Source organism: Grampus griseus (assembly GCF_964374135.1).
Source record: "Grampus griseus genome assembly, chromosome: 1".
Taxonomy (NCBI): Eukaryota; Metazoa; Chordata; class Mammalia; order Artiodactyla; family Delphinidae; genus Grampus; species Grampus griseus.
The window spans coordinates 38,591,841-38,616,149 of record NC_139017.1 but is presented as its reverse complement, the minus strand read 5'-3'; the positions used below and the strand labels follow the sequence as shown (position 1 = coordinate 38,616,149).

Sequence of the window (24,309 nt, the reverse complement as noted above, 5' to 3'; positions counted from 1 at the left end):
CCACTGATGGTGAGCATAAAGCAGTGTTTTCCAAAACACAGTCCACTAGAGTATCTTCACAGTATCATCTGGAGTGTTAAAAATGTAGACACCTTGCATTTTCAGTCTTCTGCGAGGGCTTGGAAATCTGCATTTTTAACAACTTGACCAGAACGATATTTATGCACACAAGTTTGAAAAATGGGATTTAAAGTATATTATGACAATCAAATACAGAACAATGGTATAATAACACCCACAGAAAAGTAGAAACGTTTCGGCATTGAGAAGTCAACATACTTCGTCGTGGATATTCTGCCCATGGACTATATTCAGCACAATCCAGTAATTCACGTCTGTTTGTCTTAAGCCATTAAATACATTTTCAAGTGACCACATGAAAACAAAACCAAGAATAAAGTATGTGTGGGTGCGTGAGTTAGCAATCTATTCGAGGTGATGGACTGATATTCAAGTGTTCTGCTTCATTATCACCAAAGTGAGAATGCCATAGTAAGACCAAAAATTAAATGATAATTTGTTGAAAGAATGCCTCTGAATACTATTTTCCAATGTGATCACTCCTTTAAATGTTTATGATTTAGTGATAATGATAATTACACGGTGAACTTAAAGCTTTTAAACATAAAGGCTGAAAAACTTAAATGTTTTATGATAGCCAACTTCTTCACTATCCCTGCCCTATGCCAGCAGAGCTGCTGGTATAAACCCTAGGAAAGTGATGGTTAGCCTCACTATAAACGTATGAATTTCAATTAACAGTTTAGTTCTTTCCTTAATGTAACGTTTTTATTGAAGGATAAGATACATGCAGAAAAATCAGATGATTGTAAGCATACAGTTTGTTGAATTTTCATAAAATGAACTCACCCAGGATACCACCACCCAGATCAAGATATAGAACATTGCCAGCACTCCAGAGGCCTTCCTCACCTCCCTCCAGAAGGGTGACCACTACCCTACCTTCTACCACCAAATAATATTTCTACCTGTTTTTTATCTTTATATAAATAGAACCAAGAATCGTATATACTCCTGGGTCTGGCTTATTCTGCTCACCATTAAGTTTGTAAGATTCATCCATGTTGGCATGTGCAGAATAACACATTCATTAATTATTAATGTAAACTGTTTCACTGTATGAGCATTCCATAAAACATTTATCCATTTTAGTGGACATATGGATTGTTTCTAGTTTGGGCTATTACTAACGGTGCTGCTATGAACATTCTTGTACATGGCATTTGTTGCACACATTTTTACGTTTCTGTTGTGAAATTCCTAAGAATGGAATTACTTGGACATGGAATTATTATGCTATTGTACACCCTGATGTTAATATTTACATGGCAGCAATCATTCTTAACATGTAATAGTTTTGTAATTTAAACATCTGGTGAATATGTAACGGTATCTCAGTATGGATTTAATTCACACATCTTGGATGACTATATGAGGTTGTATATTTCTTTATGTGTTTTATTGGATAGTCTCTTGAGTGAAAGGCATACTCAAGTCTTTTGTCCATTTTTTTTTTCTGTTAGATTGCCTGTTTTTTAATTGATTTATAGAGTGCTTTACATATTCTGGATATGAGTCCTTTGACAGACACATATATTACAAATATATTTTCCCAATCTGAGGTTTATCTTTTCACCACTTTTATGATATTTTTGATAAAAAGAAATGCCTGATTTTAATATAGTCCAGTGTATCCACCTGTTTCCTTATGATTCATGCTTTTTTTCCTTTTGTTTAAGAAAACTTTAGCTATTCCAATGTCATAAAATTGTCTGCACTGACTTCTCCAAAAAATCTCCTTTGCTTTACTGTTTACCTTTATATCTAAAATGCAATTAGAATTAATTTCTGTGTAAAGTGTGAGATAGGTGTGAAGATTCTTTATATAAATATATAAGTACATATATATATGTACTTATATATATATATATATATATATATATAAAACCAGTAAACTCGGCGTCATTTATTGGAAATGCTGTCTTTAACCCTAATACTACAATATAAACATTTTGTTAATCAAGTAGTCATATACGTCTGTTTCTGGACTTCCAGACTTTCTGGTTTATTCATTTAAGCTTGCACCAATTCCACACTGTCTTAATTATCAGAGTTTTATAATAAACCTTGACATCAGGTAGTATAAGTCCTCTAACTTTTTTCAACTTCTTCAGAATAATTTTGACAGTTATTTTATTTCAGCACTTCAAAAATGTCATTCTGTTATCTTATGGCTTCTATCTGTTCTGGTGAGGAATTTACTTTCAGTCTTTTGCTTTGTTGAATATATTGTTTTTCCTCTGGATGCTTTTAGGATTTTTTTTCTTTGTCTTTAGTTTTCAGCAGTTTTACTGCAATATGCACAGTATTAGTATTTTTTGTATTTATCCTTAAGTTAATAACACAGCATTTTTATCAGTTACAGAAAATTCTCAGCCATTATCTCTTCAAATATTACTTCTGCCCCAATCTCCTTCTCTTCCCCAGTGTTTTATTTAAATTTTGCCCAGATATTCCTTATGCTTTAATTCTATATTTTATTTCATTTTTTGTTCTCTGTATTTGAGCCTGGATACTTTCTACTGACCTATTTAGTTTACCAATTCCCTCTCTTCAACTGTCTCCAAACTATGGCAAACCCATCTACTGAGTTTCAATTTTCACTTATTGTGTTTTTAATTCCAAATTTTCCATTTGCTTCTTTTCTATATAACTGGTTCCCTGGTAAAATTCTCCACCTTGCCACCTATTTTCTTGAACATATTAATCTTAGTTATTTTAAAGTCCATATCCAATACTTGGGGAATCTATTTATTTTTCTTGATCTTACTTTTTGGGTCTACCTGGCAATTCTTGACTGAATGCCAGAACTTTTCATGAAAAATTGTTCCAGAGCTAGACCTACCTCCTCAGAGGACCCATCTTATTCTCCGGCAGGCAGTGTGAATGGGATGGATCTACTCAGTTTAATCAAAAATTGAATTGACTTAAATCTTTGTAAAATTTAGTCTACTTCTTATTCACTCCCACCCAAAGCTTTTCAACTGAGAGCCTGGGGTGTTTTCTAGGCCCCTTTTATTTGGCAGTTCTGATACCCAATTTTTTCCCCTCTTAGCACTGTGAGACTGCCAATAACTCTTCTTTGCTTTTCTTGTATTTTACGTTTGCTTCTTAGTCTGTTGCCCTGCACAGGTTACGAATTTGTCTCCTGCACATGGTGAAGGCACTGACTTGCAAGCTTCTCTAGGCTTCCCTTCTCTCAGGGTTCTTGTCCCTCAAATTCTAACTGACTTGGTTCTGAAATCCAGTTTTTATGTCCCCAAGTCCTTTGAGATTGCCAAAGCTCTAGTAGATTCCCTGACTCTTCACTGCTTGGCCACGTCTCGCATCCCCATCGCCCCCAAATCCACCTAGATTCCACAGTGGATTGAGAGGAAAGTGGCTTGCAGAATACTGGGCCTACTTCAATGACTTTTCTCCTCTCTGAGATCCTGGTCCCTCAAATCCCAGTTGACTCAGCAGATTTTCAATCCTTCAGACATTTTTAAAACTTAATTTAATCTGTGTTTTCTAAATTGATCTTAGGAGAAAAGAATGCTCCGCTATTAGTTACTTCAGCATAGTCCAATGACCATTTAACTGTTAACCTGACCAAACATATACTAATCCCTATTCTTTTTTATTTCCATACTCCACATGGCTGTTCAAACTTTTACTGCTTTTCTCAAGTCACTACTCACTATTCCTCATCTAAGAAAACAACTCAGGTTCACACTTCACTAGGAAAACAAAAGGAGAGGATTAAATGTTCTCTTCCAGTTTCTCTTCCCTATACCTCACAATTTAAAAGATATATTTATAATTGAAAATTTATTTATTCATACTTAAGTTCTTTTCTGATGTCTTAGAAGAAGAAGTTTCCATACACTCTTCTCTCAATTTCAAACTATTCCACCTCCTCTCAGAGATTTCTCATTTATTTATCCCCAACCCCAAATTTAATCTGTAAATATTTGCTTGGGCCTGACTACTTCCTCTCAACCAATAAATATAAACAAACACTGATTATCCTAAAAAATAAATACAACTTTAATTAATTCTGCCAATTCCTCAAGATCTTTCCTCTCCTCCATTAAAGCTTTTGGAAAAATAAATACAGTTTATATTTACTGCTTCTAAATCCCATCACTTATAAATTCCTAACCTACTATGCTCTGCCTTATTCTGTTACCATAATCAGTCTATTCTCTCTACTGTAACTTTTTTTGGTAGCTTTATTGAGATGTAATTGACATATCACATTGTATAAGTGTGAGGCATACAACATGATGATTTGATACACTTACCTACTGCCAAATGATTACCACAGTAGAGTTAGTTAACACCTCCATCACCTCACATAATTGCCGTTTCTTTTTTGTGGTGAGAACATTTAAGACCTATTCTCTTGGGACTTCCCTGGTGGTGCAGTGGTTAAGAGTCCACCTGCCAATGCAGGGGTCATGGGTTCGAGCCCTGGTCTGGGAAGATCTCACATGCAGCGGAGCAACTGGGCCTATGCACCACAACTGCTGAGCCTGTGCTCTAGAGCCCACGAGCCACAACTACTGAGCCTGAGTGCCACAATTACTGAAGCCCAGGAGCCTAGAGCCCATGCTCCACAACAAAGAGAGGCCACCGCAATGAGAAGCCCGAGCACCACGACGAGGAGTGGCCCCTGCTCGCCGAAGCTGGAGAAGGCCCGTGCACAGCAACGATGACCCAATGCAGCCAAAAAAAAAAAAAAAGACCTGCTCTCTTAGCAATTTCAGGAATATAATACAGTATTATTAACTATAGTCACCATGCTGTACATTACATCCCCAGAACTTACTCTTCTTATAACTGGAAGTGTGTACCTTTTGATGGACATCTCCCTATATCTACCCCCTCCCCTCACCAGCTCCTAGCCATCACCATGCCCCTATCATAACTTCAATATAAAATTCAATGAGCTTTTTCTCAATTTTCATCAGATTTGGCATATATGCAATGCCCTTTGTGCAATTATCTCCTTCTTTTGTGCCCAGGGTATCATTTTTTTTTTCTGATTCCTTAACTACCTCTCTAAATGTTTCCTCATTGTATCTTAATTTTTTCCCCCCAAACTTGCGACTAAATTGTAGACTTTCTCTTCATAGCTGTTACAAATCTCCACTAGAATGTTTCAGAAGGAAATGAACACTTTAAAAAATTTAGTGCTCATGTAGTCAAAACCAATTTGAAAAGGAATCATCACAGTTATTTATATGGTCTTTTTTTTTTTTTTTTGGCCACGCCACGCAGCATGTGGGATCTTAGTTCCCTGACCAGGTATCAAACCCGTGTCCCCTGCAGTGGAAGCACGGAATCCTAACTACTGGCCCACCAGGGAAGTCCTATATAGTCTTAAGAATATTCGATGTGCACCCTTCAAGTCACATGGCACACATCAATCCTATAGTATAATTATTCTCGGATCCTTTAAAGCTGATCATATTCAGGTTTAAATGGTAGCCATCATGCATTCCTTCATTTCCTCAAGGCTTCAAGGAGGTAGCAGTACAAACATGACAAATATAAGATTCTTGATTACATGTCCATATATAATCCATTGCTAAGTAATCCATTTTGAATTTTTCCCTAAATGCAAGAGAAAAGAAAAACAAAGCAAAACAAAACCAAAAAAACTAAAATAAAAACATGTTCTTTTTCCTGACTTTCTTATTTTATTTCATAGTACCATATTTCTTGCTGCCTGAGCCAGAAACATGAGAATCATTCTCTTTTCCTCATAGTTCCTGTATCCTATCTGTCTCCAGCTTTTACCTATTTCACCTCTAACACGCTGGCCCCTCAATTCCTCTCAAAATATCACTTACCCAGTTCAACTGGACTATTCACATAATTTCGTAGTTGCTTATTCTCCCATATGCAAAGCCACTCTACATAATGCTGCTATAGTCGTCTTTGTGAAACACTTTTGACTCTTGCTGCCTACAAAGGCAGGCCTAATCTCTGTGATAAAAGGCCTACAAGTCCCCCTCACCCACCGGACCCTGGGTTTCCTTCCAGTCAGTGACCCTCCTCCACCAGGCACTGGAACATTGTTCTCGCAAGTCAACATTCAGGCCACGGAGCACCTCTGAAATCCACACATTTCAAACATTCCACACAGTCATACTGGTGGCAGAAGTATCTGTTCTGTCCAAGAGAACATTGCTTCTCTTTTACTTATGTGTATCATTATGTTTTCATTTGACGTTTTAGCTGATAACTAAACACTAGTAATTCATAACTAAATGTTATTCAAGTTGTCCTTGTCCTAAGACTATCCAAGATAAGGGTCCAAAGACTGTACACTTAAAGGATGGGTGGAATGAGATGTTCTCTCTATGCTTCCCTTATCTAGTTCATAAGTCAACTAGTTGTTCTATTTTCCTATCGGGTTAAATTGGCCACTGCCAATCATGTCTCCTAGTAGCCTCATCTATGTAAATCTGCATAAAAATAATTCCACTTCAACTTGCTGATTTAGGTATTATTATTCTCAACTTGTAGGTAAGGGAATTGAGACTCCCTTGAGGCATTTAGTAAGTTGAGCAAAAGGTCATTTAGAAACAGGAGTTTAACCTAGTCTTTCTGAAGCCAAATTCCTTGTTCTTTCAAATATACCAACACTAACAACTCTTACCTATTTTTGCCTCTATTAAACTGTAAACTTCATGATAGCAGAAACCACATCCTTCCAAATTACTATTGGATCCAAGAGTCTAGTACAAAGCCTGAAACATTATAGGGACATAATAAATATTATTGAAGTAATGGGTGATGGACTAGCCCTGAGCAATACTGTAGAAGAGGTGACCTTTATTATAGGCACAACAATCTCCCCTAACTTCTTTTTACTCTTTGTTAGTATGTCTCAACCTTCCTAGTGCTTTGTCCCACCCCATTTATTTGTATTTTAATATACAAATATCAATGTCAAACATTTAATAGATCAATATCGGTTATGTTTTTCCAAGTGCATTTGTATTTAGCCTTTATGTCCAAGTACTAAATGTGAAAGTAAATAAATGAACAAACAAACAGATCTTCAAATCCCAGTGTGCCTTCCTAATAACTCTAAGGAATAGGGTAAAGTGCCAAAGGACTTATTTAGGAGTAGCAGCCCCTGCTCCCTCCAGAATGGGCTCAAAATTGGAATTGTTATGGCTATAGGTGCTGAAGGGCAGTCCCTGCGAATTGCTGGAAATGCAGAAGCTGGAAACGTTAGTGAAAAATTCAGTGTGGTTTAGTAAAACAGAACTTTGGCCGTAATTCTCTATATATTGGAGAGAGAAGTGCAAAACCCTTATACCAAGGCAGCATTGTCTAGGAACTCAATCATAGAATGCCTTTTCCTCATTTGAAAGTACGAAGCCATTCTGTTAACACTGTTTTGGGATCCCTTTATCAGGCAGAGTCTCCGGTTTGAACGCCTCCTATTTTTCATTTTCCTTTTGCTCACAGCCTCTGACCTAGCATGGTATTTTCTCAGTGTCACATGTTTCCTTTTGTAAATGAACATGAAGCTATCAGAATGTACCATCAGCCAAATGGATGCCAGGAAGAAAGTCTATAGCATCTACTCACAATCGACTTGGTACATTTTGTACTAACAATTGACTTACTATAGTAATGAAGCGGGCTACCACCCAGCATACAGTAAAAGTGACTTATTATAAAGAATGCTGATATTCATGAGAGAACAGAGAAAGACACATGGAAAATGACCCAAAGAAAGTTAAATGCAGATCTAAAACAGAACAGAAAATTTTGTTGTTGCCTGCATTGCCCTTTTACTTAAATCTCTATGATACCTTTTTGGAAGGAAACAAAAATAGTTCTGTTATCAGTATTTCTGCTTGGAATGGTTTAAAGATTTATAACCTAGGGATGTTTCTTGGAATCTCTTTAGGTTGTAGAGAGAGTAATTCTCCAGAAGTTCTTATGTAGTATTATAAAACATATTAACTTATTTATATTATTAATTTTAGCTATATATTTGGATTCCACTCTATGTAAGAATAATTCTTTTTCATTAAAACAGGAGTTCTTAACCTTGACATTATTGACATTTGGGGCTAGATAATCCTTTGCTCTGGGGTACTGTCTGTGACCTCTACCCACCAAATGCCAGTAGGATCCCCCAACTGTGACAACTAAAAATGTCTCCAGGGACTTCCCTGGCAGTCCATTGGTTAAGACTCCATGCTTCCAATGTAGGGGGCGCAGGTTCCATCCCTGGTCTGGGAACTAAGATCCCACATACCTTGCAGTGTGGCCAAAAAATTTAAAAAAATAAAATATAAAAATAAAAATGTCTCCAGATATTGCCCAATGTGCCTGGGAACAAAACTGATCCCCAGTTTAGAAACACTGCACTAAGGCAGGGCATTATCCCTGCTACCTGACATTTATTCCTAAGGCAAACCATTAAAAGTTAGCCAAATTCCCTAAATAATGTAATTAGAAGTGTTATATCAATCCTATTTTTAAAATATTTTCTTATTTTATTTCCAAATTGAAATGTCCCACATCCATTCCATACATTAGTACTCTACTTAAGTTATAAAACCCATCTCAGTCTCTATTCAAGCTATAAAGTCTTCTCAGAAGCTTAATGTCAACACTTTTCAAAATTAGTAATACTGTATAATATAAACACACAATTACTGAGTATATACTCTCTTGGATTGACTTTCCAAATAGTTATTTACACCCATTTCATCTTCCTAGCTAGACCATAAGTAGCTCAAAGGCAAAGCTGCTGCACGAGTAGACACTGGAGCGAGACAGGCTTGAGTTCTAGCCCCAAAAGAGAAGAGCTGTGTGATTTGGGACTATTTATTTAATGTCTTTAAACAAATCCCTACACTGGTAAAATTAAAATTAAAAGATCACACATCTCGGGCTTCCCTGGTGGCACAGTGGTTGAGAGTCCGCCTGCCGATGCAGGAGTCACAGGTTCGTGCCCCGGTCCGGGAAAATCCCACGTGCCAGTGGAGCGGCTGGGCCCGTGAGGCATGGCCGCTGAGCCTGCGCGTCCGGAGCCTGTGCTCCGCAACGGGAGAGGCCACAACAGTGAAAGGCCCGCGTACCGAAAAAAAAAAAAAATCACATATCTCGTAGTGTGACTGAAATGAGTAAATGAAATATAAGTCCTAAGACCTCTGCTTAGCATTTTTGTTCATTTAACAAACACACTGTGTACATTATGCATCAAGTACTTTTCTAAGCACTTCATAATCTAATTTAGTCCTCATTAAAAATTATAGGAGGGAGGAGGAGGGATAAATTAGGAGTTTGGGATTAACATATACATGCTACTGTATATAAAACAGATAACCAACAAGGTCCTACTGTATAGCACAGGGAACTATACTCAATATTTTATAATAACCTATAAGGGAAAAGAATCTGAAAAAAACATATAAATGTATGTATAACTTAATCAGTTTGCTGTACACCTGAAACTGACACAATATTGTAAATCAACTATACTTCAATTAAAAAAAAATCTAGGAGGAAGGTATAATTATTACCCTACATTTAATGTTGAGGAAATTGAGACCTAGGAAAGCTAAATAACTTGCCCAAATTCACACGGTTAATAAAGGAGAAGGGAGATGTGAATCCAAGTAAGCCGGTCCAGAGTCCTTGTCCTAACCATTAAGCCATACTTCCCTGCTGGTATGAAACAGGCACTCAGTAAAGTTATCAAGCATAAGTATTGCATTCATTTTTTTTTCTTTTGTACTTCTTCAAGACACTGAATAAGTACCAAGTACATAGCAGATGCTCAGCATTTATTGACGACATTAATAATGGAGGCTTGGGGCTTCCCTGGTAGCGCAGTGGTTGAGAGTCCGCCTGCCGATGCAGGGGACACGGGTTCGCGCCCTGGTCCGGGAAGATCCCACATGCCGCGGAGCGGCTGGGCCCGTGAGCCATGGCCGCTGAGCCTGCGTGTCCGGAGCCTATGCTCCGCAACGGGAGAGGCCACAACAGTGAGAGGCCCACGTACCGCAAAAAAAAAAGAATAATGGAGCCTTGCTGGGATAAGCAATGGGTTTTATTTCTTTAACATGTCTTTTTCAAAGTTAAAATTTCAAAACTGTTATTTCATTTTGCATCTGGAGGCTTAGATTACCCTTGTACATAAACTTAAAATAATTTTGTCTAGGATTTTATCTAAAATATTTTATAAAAAACATACTGATACATCAAATGAGGAGTAAGAATGGAAAAGTGCTTCCAAAGAATCAGTAAAATTTACAGGACCCCTCAGGCTATACCTCAGCTAAGTTTAGTCATTTCAATCTCTATGTCATATAATTTTATTTTTAAGAAAACAGTTAAAATATTAAAATATACTAAAATAACATACATGATAAGAGTTTTCCCATAAATTTTAGACCAGGAGAGTTTTTCTCTTTGAAATAAAAACTTTAATAGCATACTTTTCTTTGGAAATTTAAGAAACATTTAACCTGTTTTTTAATTTAATTCCATTAGGTATTAATTGCACCTGTTCAATATAGAAGTGGTATATGATTTCTGGCAAAGAGCGTTTACTTAACACATGGTGAGAAGGCGGCATATCACTCAGCTTTAAAAAAGTTTTTTAAATTAAGTTTGTTTTCTTTAATTTTAGAAAACTAAAGAAATTGTAGAACATTAACATGTTAAAGTATATATATGAGAAATATAAAAACTATTTTAGGATGAAGAAGCTCAAGTGTAAGATATATGCGATAAAGAACTAAATGAGCCAATTCCCTGGCAGACTAAATGAGTAGGATCCATCACTAATAGGTCTTGAAAAAATAAAAAGAGAATATGTGGATTGTGTCCCTATTAGTACTGGTGACGTACTCTTCACTTTGACAGGAACCTGCATTACTGCCAAATATACCACTGGAATATAGCTCCATTTATCCTATTGAATAAATGTGGTGAAAATTCACACAAAGATCAATTGATGTTAACAAAATATCATAAAATAGTATCATTCACTACATTTATCAGACCTAAAACACATAAATACATACATGTAAACAAAAAAAAAAATCTACTGAAATTTAAATAGAAAGGAAAAAAGACTAACCGTACTCACAAAACCATTTGACAGCTTAATAAACTGCATGACATTCTAAATGAGTGAGGAAGAGGAGTGCCTTCCTAACACATTCTATTTCCCTACCACACAGAAAATACAAGACAAGAGATAAGAGAGGGGCATGCATTCTGGAATACTTTACTCATCTTGAAATTATTTTCCATAAAAAGCCCCCTAGGAAGTTATTTCAGATTTTTTAGAATCGTGGGTGGATACTCAAAAACATTACAAAAATATTTAGTAAACCAAAATTCATGTTCAGTCACAACTGACGTCAGGGAAATGTTTGATTCAGAAAAGATGAGAGCAGCAGGGTCATTTATAAAAAAGAATATTTGCAACTTCATAATTAATCCAAGAAAAGATTAATTATGTTATAAATTAATCCAAGATGTTATAAAATTTGAAACCCATGAAAACTCTAGATAGCTTATGGATAGAAATCAGAGCGGTATTTATAATCTACAAAAATGGAGTATAAAATTATTTTTTTAATTCTCTCTTCATTGATGCAAAACAGGAAGCAATATCCTAGAAGAAAGGTATAGTTACACATATTTATGTATTTTATTCATTCATCCAAAATTCTCTGAGATTTTCCTACTATACCAGGCTCAAGACTAAGCACTTATTCTCTAAAAAGTGAAGAAGAAATAGGCCCCAAAATACATGTGACAAGTGTTTCATGGGGCATTTTTTGTTTTGCTTTTTTTGTTTGTTTGGTTGTTTTTTTGGCTGTACCGTATGGCTTGAGGAATCTTAGTTCCCAGGCCAGGGATGGAACCTGGGCCCCCACCACCCTGCAGTGGAAGCGTGGATCCCTAACTACTGGACCACCAGGGAAGTCCCACATGAGAGAGGTGTTAAGCAGAGGTCTGGATAGCTGTCAGGGGAGCAAAGGAGTGAATTGTGCCCAAGAGTATCAAAAAGACAGTGGAAGTACCATTCTACTGTTTCTCTCGAGCTGAAAAAATGAAGGATCCAATAATCTGCTCAACACAGAAATTCAGAATGGAAATTTCTTGTTTCCAAGGTGAAAAACTGAAAATAATCTCAAGTGCACAAACTACCCAAATAGAAAATACTTTGGCTCATACAAAGATTGTATTTAAGAAATAAATGTCTTCTTATGTTGATATCTGAAATCATGTTAACAATAACAGATAATATTCATTGAGCAATTACTATGCATGAGGCATGTAATGCTTCACATATGTCAACTCATTGAATTCTCTCAATGTCTCTAAGATGAGAAAAAGAAGACAGAGAGGAAACTTGCCTGAAGACACAAGACCAGTGAGTAGTGCTTTGCCTCTGAAGACCATGTTCTTTCATAAATATATTCTGCCTCCTCCCTGGAGATTCTGATGACCGTGGAATTCAGGAATGGCTACAGGAGAGGGTAATGTATTTTCATAGTAATTTCTACATTGCCCTTGCTGCTAACAAAGATTCTCAGATTACATAGATGATGTTTCTCTACATACAGACTCAACACTATGCCGCTTATCCCAATATGTGCAAATAGGAAGGATGAATTCTAACTTCCTTTCCCAGGGAATTATTAACACTTTGTGTTGAGAGCCATGTCCTTTGAAGAGGCTTAATCCTCTGGATGGTCTCGAGGTGAGGGGATTTGAGACTGCTGCTTTGGAGAGACAAGACTGGAGGTAACAGGGCTACTTTCTTAAAACTCAAATGTGGGTTTTCTTAAGTTTCTACAAGTGTTGGAAAGTCATGCTTCTGGTGCACTGTGGGTGGCGTGATGACTACAGGATGGTCATGGAGTCTGGACTCTAAGCACCGTTTCCTTGAGCTCAGGGGTAGAGTCTCTCTGGCGTGGCATGTGATCACTGGGAAGACTACTCTGAGAGCTGTCCCAGTGCTTGCCAAAAGTGGAAAGCCAGGATCCATGCAAACAACATTTAGCCGAAGGTTGGATGCCAATGATAGCAGCCACCAAGGCTTATGGCAGGACCCACTCCTAATTTACAGGCAACTCTAAGTGCCTAGAATACCTGTAGGACCCTGGGGAGGGGGAGATCACCTACACTCCCCCACCTATTCTAGTGAATAGGTGCGATTAATGCGATTTAGGAAAATTAATGCGATTTAGAAAAATCATATAGGTGAGATTTCATGGACCTGAGTAATGTGGAGAATATTCGTTTCACTACACAGTGATGTGTGAACTCTTACAGTAATTACTCCATAGGACTGAAAGACATAAAAAAGAACACAGAATGATTCAAAAAGAATCGAACACTTGCAAATAATTAGTATCTGATGCCTGGTTTATATATGAATAGGTAGTAAAAATCGATAGTAAAAAAAAAATTTGTAAACGAACTTTCATGTTTAGTTTGAACAATCTTACAGATGCTCCACATGGTCCACGTGCATCCCCCAGATCACAAGTCCCGCATCAGTACTGATGCTGATTCATCCTCGACTCCACATCACCCCTGAAGGTAGGAGTGAAGTCAGTGTGTTTCTTCCTTCCTCAAGACCACGAGGGGGTACAAACCCAAGGTTCTTCCTGAATCCCCACCAGAAGTCAGGTGGTCTAGAATATTTTAAAAGTCTTCCATTCTGTTTGTATCACCCTGTTTTTGTACTTACATTCTTTGACAATATGTGAAAGATGACAATTTAAACTTCCTTTGTTTAGTAAACCAAAATTCATGTTCAGTCACAACTGACGTCAGGGAAATGTTTGATTCAGAAAAGAATACTAGAACAGCCGGGTTCTCAGTAACAATAAGCATTTATCCAAACTTCTTGCAGTCAACACACTTATAGTACACAACTCAACCAAAGCTCTTTGCAGGGGAGAGGGAAATAGTATTCACAATATTAGAGTAATGAAAAGCAGGGTATGTAGAGTTACCCTGCCTGGGTTCTTAGAAATGTCCTAAATAAAATCACAGATTAGTAAGTTGAGGGAGCATTAAACCATATTAAAATATTTAGGATATATCTATGTATATGAGAGGAAGAGTATATTTATGTACATGAGGGAAAGAGTACACTATATTCATATGGGTATATGCAAACTACTTCTTTTTAAAATAAGACTATGGTGAGTCAGATGCAAATTTGAACTTCACACTACCTCTTCATATGATGTGAGCATAAGAATACAGGGAAGGGCTGGCACCAGGGCAATGGGAACAAACGTACATGATACATTTGAACAAACTGAGATTAGCAAGGATGTCTGGGAAGGGGCTGTCTTGTTCTTGGCTTGCCCAGTGCTCTGAGGTGAAAACCAGGAAATGAGTGAGATGTTATGATTCAAATGTCAGCTCTGACTCCTCTAAAGATAGTTTATGGGGTGCTGCTGACTGTATTATGATGTTCTAGCAATGCAGTATGGTATTTCTAAAAGAAGCTAGTTAGAATAGGATGAATAATAAAAATAAAATAATCTTGGTATTATATTTTTTAAAAAAGCAGATATAGGACTTCGCTGGCGGTCCAGTGGTTAAGACGCCAGGCTTCCACTGCAGGGGGTGCAGGTTCGATTCCCGGTCAGGGAACTAAGATCCCGCAAGCTGCACAGTGTAGCCAAAAAATTTTTTTCAAAAGTAAAGCAGATATAGGTGTCAACTATTTGATTCATGTGGCACCCTTGAGAAAGCCCCTACGTACACAGGTAAAGTTGAAAAACCAAATAGTAATCTGTCATTCTTTACCAATATGCAAAACTTTATGGAAATTTGCCTTTTTAAATAAATGTAGATACTATCAACAACAGAAGAGAGGGTAATTTTCTATCATCCTTTTCAGATCTTAGGACATTGTTCACCGTTCTATCCTTGTCTATCTTTAAAGAACTTCTGTATACAAACATCCCAAATTCTGCTTACTTGGTAATCTGTATAGATCAAGCTCATCAAGTAATATCATCAAAACTCCTCTTAGAAAAGTGACAGCTAACACCCATGCCTTTTCTCACTATAATCACCTACAACTTCTCAAAAATAAAATCGTTTGGCATTGTATATTGTCCCTCTACTTTTTCTTACCAACCTTATCATTGAATTTATTTCTCTAAGACTCTCTTTTGTTCTTTTTATCTCCTCCTGATTTCCTGTAAACTCATCAAGGTGATATCAAGGGTTGGCAATGATCTCCTTCCCCCCCCAAAAAAATTTAATTCAAGAAAAATAAAATCAAATTACAAATGCTGAATAGAAATGTTAACAGAATGTCACAACACTATCCTTTCTCCAACAGTGATTAATCTCCAGTGGCTATTCCTTCCAAGCGTCCTTCACTTTAAAAAGGAAGCTTTTGGGAATTCCCTGGCAGTCCAGTGGTTAGGACTCCGTGCTCTCGCTGCCGGGGCCAGGGTTCAATCCCTGGTCTGGGAATTAAGATCCCACAAGCTGTGAGGTGTAGCCAAAAGAATAAAAATTAAAAACATAAAAAGAAAGCTTTTTGGAAATCAAGGGTCCAACCTGTGTTGTGTACACTGTGGGGATCTAAAACGTACCTGTTCCCTATTTCATTAGATGAATTAATATCTCATGTTCATTTTTAAGTAATATTATCAATATCAACTCAAATAGATTTAAAATGACACTTGCAGCATTACTCTCTTCCTTGTCCTAATTACAATAAATAAGCACAGGCAAAGTGCCTGGGGCCTATGGGGAAAGTAGCTAAGAAATCAGATCCAGACCAGTTGAAGGTGACTCAGTAGAATTTGACTTGCTATAGGACTCATCTCAAGCATGGTAAAAACCATTCTCTCTCTAAGACAGAGCTCTGCACTGATAGTCAAAGGTCAGTAACTTGCATGGTTGGCGTATCACTGACACAGCCTTTAGTTGAATTATGAATGGCTTTACTAACGGTACAACCTCTAGAGTTTTAAGGCATGTGCTTTTCTCAAGGTCATGGGGGGGTACCACTTTTTTTTTTAATCTTTTTTTTAACATCTTTATTGGAGTATAATTGCTTTATAATATTGTGTTAGTTTCTGCTTTATTACAAAGTGAATCAGCTATATGTATACATATATCCCCACATCCCCTCCCTCTTGCATCTCCCTCCCACCCTCCGTATCCCACCCCTCTAGGTGGTCACAAAGCACCAAGCTGATCTCCCTGTGCTATGCGGCTGCTTCCCACTAGCTATCTATTTTACATTTGGTAGTGTATGGCTTCCAATTTGGATTCTCTTTTCTCTTTTTTCTAAAAAATAAATTTATTTATTTTATTTATTTATTTTTGGCTGTGTTGGGTCTTTGTTGCTGTGTGCAGGCTTTCTCTAGTTGCGGCAAGCAGGGGCTACTCTTCGTTGCGGTCCGCAGGCTTCTCATTGCGGCAGCTTCTCTTGTTGCAGAGCATAGGCTCTAGGTGCGTGGGTTTCAGTAATTGTGGCACATGGGCTCAGTAGTTGTGGCTCACAGGCTCTAGAGCGCAGGTAGTAGTAGTAGTAGTCTCAGTAGTTGGGGTGCACGGGCTTAGTTGCTCCGCGGCATATGGGATCTTCCCAGACCAGGGCTTGAACCCGTGTCCCCTGCATTGGCAGGCGGATTCTTAACCACTGTGCCACCAGGGAAGTCCCTGGCTTCTCTTTCACAGGAGCCTTTCTCCAGTGAACTCTCGTTTAATTGATGAAAATGCAAAGAATTATAAAAAGCAAAAGAATAACTTAAGAAAAGCTTTGGCAAAGGAGTGATTAAATGGGGTAGATGGATGTATGAGATAAAATTTAGAAAATAAACCCCTGGTCCAGACTAGATGTGAAGAAATTGTCCTTGCTCCCGTCACCTCTCCTGAGAAGCACTGCTAATCAAAAACTCTTACCATTAGATTCCACCTCCCGGCCCCCTCCTTCCAACTTTTACCAACTTCCTGGACACCCTTCATTCACTGAAGGCTTGAGCCCAGAGCCCAAATTCTTCATTCCTTAATATTTAACCTCTCTCTATGGGCCCATTTTAATTGCGATTTCAACAAGCTCAAGTCCCTCCTATTCTTTTTTTTTTTAACATCTTTATTGGAGTATAATTGCTTTACAATGGTGTGTTAGTTTCTGCTTTCCCTCCTATTCTTAAATATAAAAAGCATACTCTATAGTCACCTCCAATATATTTAACATACTATGGCCAGAACAAATATTTTTTTAAATAAAGAGCCAATCCTGTGACTTGTGACTCAAATGCCATCAAATTCTTCCCACTGCATTTCTGATAAAATCTCAGTCTTGTTGTATGAGTGCCTGTCCTCTTTCACCTTTGCTGTGTGTCTCTAACAGTTTGGGACCTCACAAGCAATCTGCCCTTCGCTCGCCTTTGAACATGCTGTTTTCTCTGCCTGGGATTCTCCCTGCTCTCAGCACTAAGATTTTCTTCCTTCAAGAACCAGTGTAAATGCCATTTCAGCCAGAAAGACTTCCCTGTTCCCCAGACTGGTAAATTGCAATCTCCATTCTTTCCCCCAAACCCGTCCTGAGGGGTAAATGGCCATTCCCATATTTTAGCAATAATCTACAACTTTACCCAATGCGTTATCACAATACTTATCCATCCTTCTTTGTATTCCCAGCTCCACGACCCCTAGTCATTTGCATGGTAAGATTAACCAGGAAAACTGCATTTTAAAACGTAGAAGGATACTGCCACCAAATTAATTCAACATTATCCTCAGGCTTTGGTTCATATCATTTCAAGCTGTCCCACACCAGTTTCTATAGCTATTTGCACACATAATGAACACACTTAAAGCCATAAGAATTAAACTGCATTTTTTAAAAATCCAAAGGCACAATACCTCACAGAGGCAGCTAGTTTAAAGTCTTAACTCGGCCATCTTTCCAAAATAGAATGGAAATGTCTTTGAAATCCAAAACTCTGTCCTAGGACAGTCATTTTATCTGATCCCAAGTACTCCCAATTAATGTAAAGTCAAGGTAAAACACTATTCTGACAGATAAAAGAGCATCAGAGAACCATTCAAAATGTTATCATTCAAAGATGTAGAAAAAGATTATCACATCTGAAAAAGGGACAGCCCCAGGTTTGTCAAGGAACTCAGGCAACTGAAGAGTGAATCATAATTACATATTTTCAACAGAAAAGCAAATAAGGGCACTTACGCATGTCACCGAAGGCCCCCTTTGTTACTTTTGTGGCACGTAACACCACTACTGTGAACTTGTGGGAATAATGGTGCTCCACCTGGAAAAAAAAATTCATAATGAATTTAAAATAAGCCTGTAATATAGGACCCAGGTAAATTGTTTTCATTGTTTCCTGGAGACTAATTGAAAATACTCCAGTTGAAAGGAAGTAACATGCATACCAGAAACATTCTTTGATCATGAGGCTTTTCCTTTTTTGATCCTTTCCTCTCTCTGGCACAGAATGATTGAGAAGTTTATATCATGCTTTAAAATGTCACTGCAGCTTGACTGTTAGGACTTTTTTGCAGTCCCTGCTTTACAGGGTTTACCAAGCCCTTGGGAAAAATGTAAATCAGGACTGCAGGCTTTCTAGGCGCACAATCAGGCTTTGTACTAGGTGATAAGCAAGACCTGCCTTAGAAAGGTGAAGTCAGAGCAAGATGTTTGCATTATCTAAATGTGTTTGTTTTTATTGTTACTGTTCAATGAAAGTCTTTTTTTGGTATAACATTTCCAGAGCAGTTTTCAAAATCCTTTGGATCCAAAGCAATAACCAGCAAGCTACTTATATTAATTTTAATTTATTTGTTAAAACCATATGTGACAATGTTAAAAGTTTCTATTAGCCTAATAGCTTGCATGCACATAAGAAGTATTTACAGGTAGAAGACTTTATTAAACACTTCACGTAACTGGATATTAGTTCTCAAATGATTCTACTCACCAAAACAGAATGGGAAAGCAGAAACTCACAAAGTTCTCTGAGCAACTGAAACGATTACAAAATCTTTATCTAAAGCTCAAGCATTTTTGTTTAATCTTAGGAGAGGCCCACATTTATAAGTTACTCCTACCTTTCATAATTTTAATAGACTTGCTTAACTTGTTAAAACGTCCATAACTGGGTTACCCTGGTGGCGCAGTGGTTGAGAGTCTGCCTGCAGATGCAGGGGACACAGGTTCGTGCCCCGGTCCGGGAAGATCCCACATGCCGTGGAGCGGCTGGGCCCGTGAGCCATGGCCGCTGAGCCTGCGCATCCGGAGCCTGTGCTCCGCAACGGGAGAGGCCACAACAGTGAGACGCCCGCGTACCGCAAAAAAAAAAAAAAAAAGTCCATAACTAATTAAAAAGAAGCTAAGATACTGACAATACTGAGAAGTGAGTCTAAAAGTAAGGAGGCAGAAAAAAATTATAAAAGTGGACTCATAAGGACCAGCAATAGTGGGATATAGGAGCAAAAGTTATACAGCATTCAACAGTTTCTGAAGATATCACTCTATCAACAGAGTAATATATGTCCAGATTTATAACACAGCATCAAGAAGAGGTGAAGTCATGAATAATGAGCATATCTTGTTTAAAAAGGCAGAGAAGCATATAAAATCTTTCAAGGTAATTTTTATTAAAGTCAAAGAGAAATGCCTTCTATTTTCAGAAGGGCTCTGAATTGCCAAAGTTTTATTCTACATACATGAAATTATCAATCATAAAAAAATGAGTGCTTAAAAAAAGGCATATTGCCTTATACTACAACCAAAAATCACATGCACTCCTCCCAGCAAAAAAAAAAAAAAAAAAAAACAGAGAAAGAGAGAGAGAATCCAGAGAATTCCCTGGCGGTCCAGTGATTAGAACTCCATGCTTCCACTGCAGGGGGTACAGGTTCATTCTTTGCTGGGGAACTAAGATCCTGCATGCCGCGCTGTGGCCAAATAAAAAAAGAGAGAGAATCCACTATCATAATTAGAAACTTCAACACCCCTCTATCAGAAATGAACAGATGCAGTAGGCAGAAAATCAGTAAGGACAGAGTTGAACTCAACAGCACCATCAGTCAACTAGATATAATTAACACTTACAGACTACTTCATCCAACAGCAGCAGAATACATATTATTCTTAAGCTAACATGGAACAAAACTTCAATGTCTACTCTCACAATGGAATTAAACTAAAAATCAGTAACAGAATAATAGCTAAAAAAATCACAAAGTACTTGGAGATTAAACAACTACTAAATAACATAAATGTCAAACAAGAAGTCTCAAGAGAAATTTTTAAATATTTGGAACTAAATGAAAATGCAACGACAACTTATCAAAGTTTAGCGGGATGCAGTGAAAGTAGTGCTTAGAGGGAAATTTACAGCACTGAAACATATATGTGTGTGTGTGTGTGTGTGTGTGTGTGTGTGTGTATACATATATACATACATATATATGAAAGACCTAAAATCAATCATCTAAGTGTCTACTTCAGGAAACTAGAAAAAGAAGGGCAAATTAAATCCCAAGTAAGCAGAAGAAAAATTGTAAGAACTGGAGGAGTGAATAAAATTAAAAATGGAAAATCAATAGAGAAAATCAATGAAATCAAAATTTGAAAAGATCAATAAAATTGATAAGCCTTTAGCAAGGCTAAATAAGAAAAAAACAGAGAGAACACAAATTATAAATATCATAATTGAATGAAGGAAGTTCATTACAGATCATATGGACATTAAAAGAATAATAAAGGAACACTATGAACAATTCTAAGCCCACAATTTCAAAACCTAGATGAAATGGACCAATTCCTTGAAAGACAAAATCTGCCAAAATTCACACAAGTAGAAATAGACAATCTTAATAGGCCTATGTTTATAAAGAAATTGAGTCAAAGTTTAACTTTTCAAAACAGAAAACACCAGGCCCAGATGGATTCACTGGTAAATTCTACCAAACGCTTAAGGAAGAAATTATACCAATGTTCTCCAATCTCTTCCAGAAGATAGAAGTAGAGAGAATAGTTCCTAACTCATTCTATGAAGCCAGGTTTATCCTGATAACAAAACTATACAGAGGCACTGCAAGAAAAGAAAACTTCAGACCAATGTCTCTCATAAAGAAAGATATAAAAATTCTCAACAAACTATTAGCAAATAAAACCCAAAAATGTATAAAAGGAATTGTAACCACAACCACATGGTATTTATCCCAGGTATGGAAGACTGGTTCAGCATTTGAAAAGTAATTATTGTAATCCATCACATTAACAGTCTAAAGAAGAAAAATCACATGATCATATCAATAGACACAAAAAAGTATTTGACAAAATTCAATACCTATTCATGATGAAAACTCTCAGCAACCTAAAAATAGATGGAAATTTTTTCAACTGGATAAGGAACACCTATAAAAATCCTACAGCCAATATCATAGTTAATGGTGTGAAACTAGAAGTTTTCCTGAAAAGATCAAGACAAGGATGCCCCCTCTTACCACTTCTTTCAACATTGTACTGGATGTCCTAGCTAATGCAATAAGACAAGAAAGGGAAATATAAGATGTATGGATAGTGAAGGAAGAAATAAAACTGTCTCTGTTCACAGATGACATGATTGACTATGTAGAAAACCCAAGTGAATTGATTTTTAAAACTCCTGGAATTAGAAGTGATTATAGCAAGGTTGTAGGTTATAAGTTTAATATGCAAAATTCAATCTTTTTCCTATATACCAACAATGAACAGGTGGAATTTGAAATTAAAACACAATACCATTTACATTAGCATTGCCCACACACACAAAAAAAGAAAAACTTAGGTATAAATCTAAAAAAAATGTACAAGGCCTATATAAGGAAAACTACAAAACTCTGATAAAGGAAAGCAATCAAGAGCTAAATAAAAAGAGAAATATTCCATGTTCATGGATAGAAGACTGAATATTGTCAAGATATCAGTTCTCTCCAAATTGATCTATAGATTCAAGGCCATCCCAATCAAAATCTCATAAAGTTATTTTGTAGATATCAACAAACTGACTCTAAAGTTTATATGGAAAGACAAAAGACTCCAGAATAACCAACATAATGTTGAAGAAGAATACACTTGTAGGACTGATGCTACCTGACATCGAGACTTACTATAATGCTACAGTAATCAAAACAGTATGGCATTGATGAAAGAATAAACAACTAGATCAATGGAACAGAACAGAAAGCCCCAAAATAGACCAACACACATATAGTCAACTGATCTTTTACATAAGAGCAAAGGCAATACAATGGAAAAAAGATAGCCTTTTCATCAAATGGTGCTGGAAAAACTAGACATCCACATTAAAAAAAAAAAAAAAAAAGAGAGAGAGAGACAAATGATATCTGAGCCTGAAACAGAATAAGCAAATGTTCTTGAAAATCCAATTTAGGGATTAGCTTTCCCCACTAAAGAGAACTTTTCAATAATTATCATATATAATAGTACATACACCCCAAATCATCTATGCTATTTTTCCATATCCTAGAAATTTAATACCACATGGGTTTTCAAATGCCGAAAAACTCCCTCGTAGGATAAAAATGATTAGCAATTCTCATCTATTATTTAACCTTTTTTGAAACTGTTACAAATGTATTCATATGTCAAATGTTTATTAATAACAGGTACAGAAAGATGAAATTTTTATTAGAAGGATTCATTGAGTATGAACCATCTGTTACACATTCTAATAGATGCAAATTCTCATTTTCACAACAACCCTATAAAATAGATGTTATTATATGTACTTATAGATGAGTAAAGTGAGAGGTTAAGTAATTTCCCAGTATCTCACAGACAGTAAAAGTTAAAACTGAATTAGAATCCAGTCTTCCTGTCCCCAATGTCTTTACTCTTTCTATATTCCTTTACTTATAGAGAATAATAATATCAACATCAATACCTAATAGCAAAAAAGGCTATTTCCATTTATTAAAGTTATACAGATATTTACAATCTAGTGCATTATATCTGTAGTTGATCTAAAGTCTCTCTAGAGGAGACCTTCAAGATGGTGGAAGAGTAAGATGTGGAGATCACCTTCCTCCCCACAAATACATCAGAAATATATCTACATGCGGAACAACTCCTACAGAACACCTACTGAACACGGGCAGAAGACCTCAGACTTCCCAAAAGGAAAGAAACTCCCCACATACCTGGGTAGGGCAAAAGAAAAAAGAAAAAAGGGACAAAAGAATAGAGATGGGACCTGCACAAGTGGGAGGAAGCTGTGAAGGAGGAAAAGTTTCCACATACTAGGAAGTCCCTTCACTAGTGGAGATGGGGGGCGGCGGGGGGCGGGGGAAGCTTCAGAGCCATGGAGGACAGCGCAGCAATAGGGGTGCACAGGGCAAAGTGGAGACATTCCCGTACAGAGGATCTGTGCTGACCAGCACTCACCAGCCCGAGAGGCTTGTCTGCTCACCCGCCGGGGCGCGCGGGGGCTGGGAGCTGAGGCTCGGGCTTCGGAGGTCAGATCCCAGGGAGAGGACTGGGGTTGGCTGCATGAACACAGCCTGAACGGGGCTAGTGTGCAACAGCTAGCAGGGAGGGAGTCTGGGAAAAAGTCTGGAATTGCCTAAAAGGCAAGAGACCATTGTTTCGGGGTGCGCAAGGAGAGGGGAATCAGAGCACTGCCTAAACAAGCTCCAGAGATGGGTGTGAGCTGTGGCTATCAGTGTGGACACGGGAGACAGGCATGAAATGCTAAGGCTGCTGCTACAGCCACCAAGAAGCTTGTGTACAAGCACGGGTCACTATCCACACCTCCCCTCCCAGAAGCCTGTGCAGCCCACCACTGCCAGGGTACCGTGATCCAGCGACCACTTCCCCAGAAGAACACATGGCACACATCAGGCAGTTGCAACGTCATGTTGGCCTCTGCCACTGCAGGCTCACGCCACATTCTGTACCGCTCCTTCCCCCTGGCCTGAGTAAGCCAGAACCCCTGAATCAGCTTCTCCTTTATCCCCGTCCTCTCTGAGTGGAAAACAGATGCCCTCCGGCGACCTATACGCAGGGGTGGGGCCAAATCCAAAGCTGAGGCCAAGGAGCTGTACAAACAAAGAAGAGAAAGGGAAATTCCTCCCAGTAGCCTCCGGAGCAGTGGATTAAATCTTCACAATCAACTTGATATACCTGTATCACTGGAATACCTGAAT

At 37.7% G+C, this 24,309-nt stretch overlaps 1 protein-coding gene across 1 annotated transcript in view; it reads right to left on the bottom strand.

Moving 5' to 3' along the window:
- PLA2G4A (phospholipase A2 group IVA) overlaps positions 1-24,309 on the bottom strand; it is a 136,411-nt gene that overhangs the window by 95,526 nt on the left and 16,576 nt on the right. Inside the window, exon 2 of the mRNA XM_082666782.1 lies at positions 18,320-18,401. Coding sequence (XP_082522908.1) covers positions 18,320-18,401 — 82 coding nt within the window. The remainder of the gene's footprint in view (positions 1-18,319; positions 18,402-24,309) is intronic.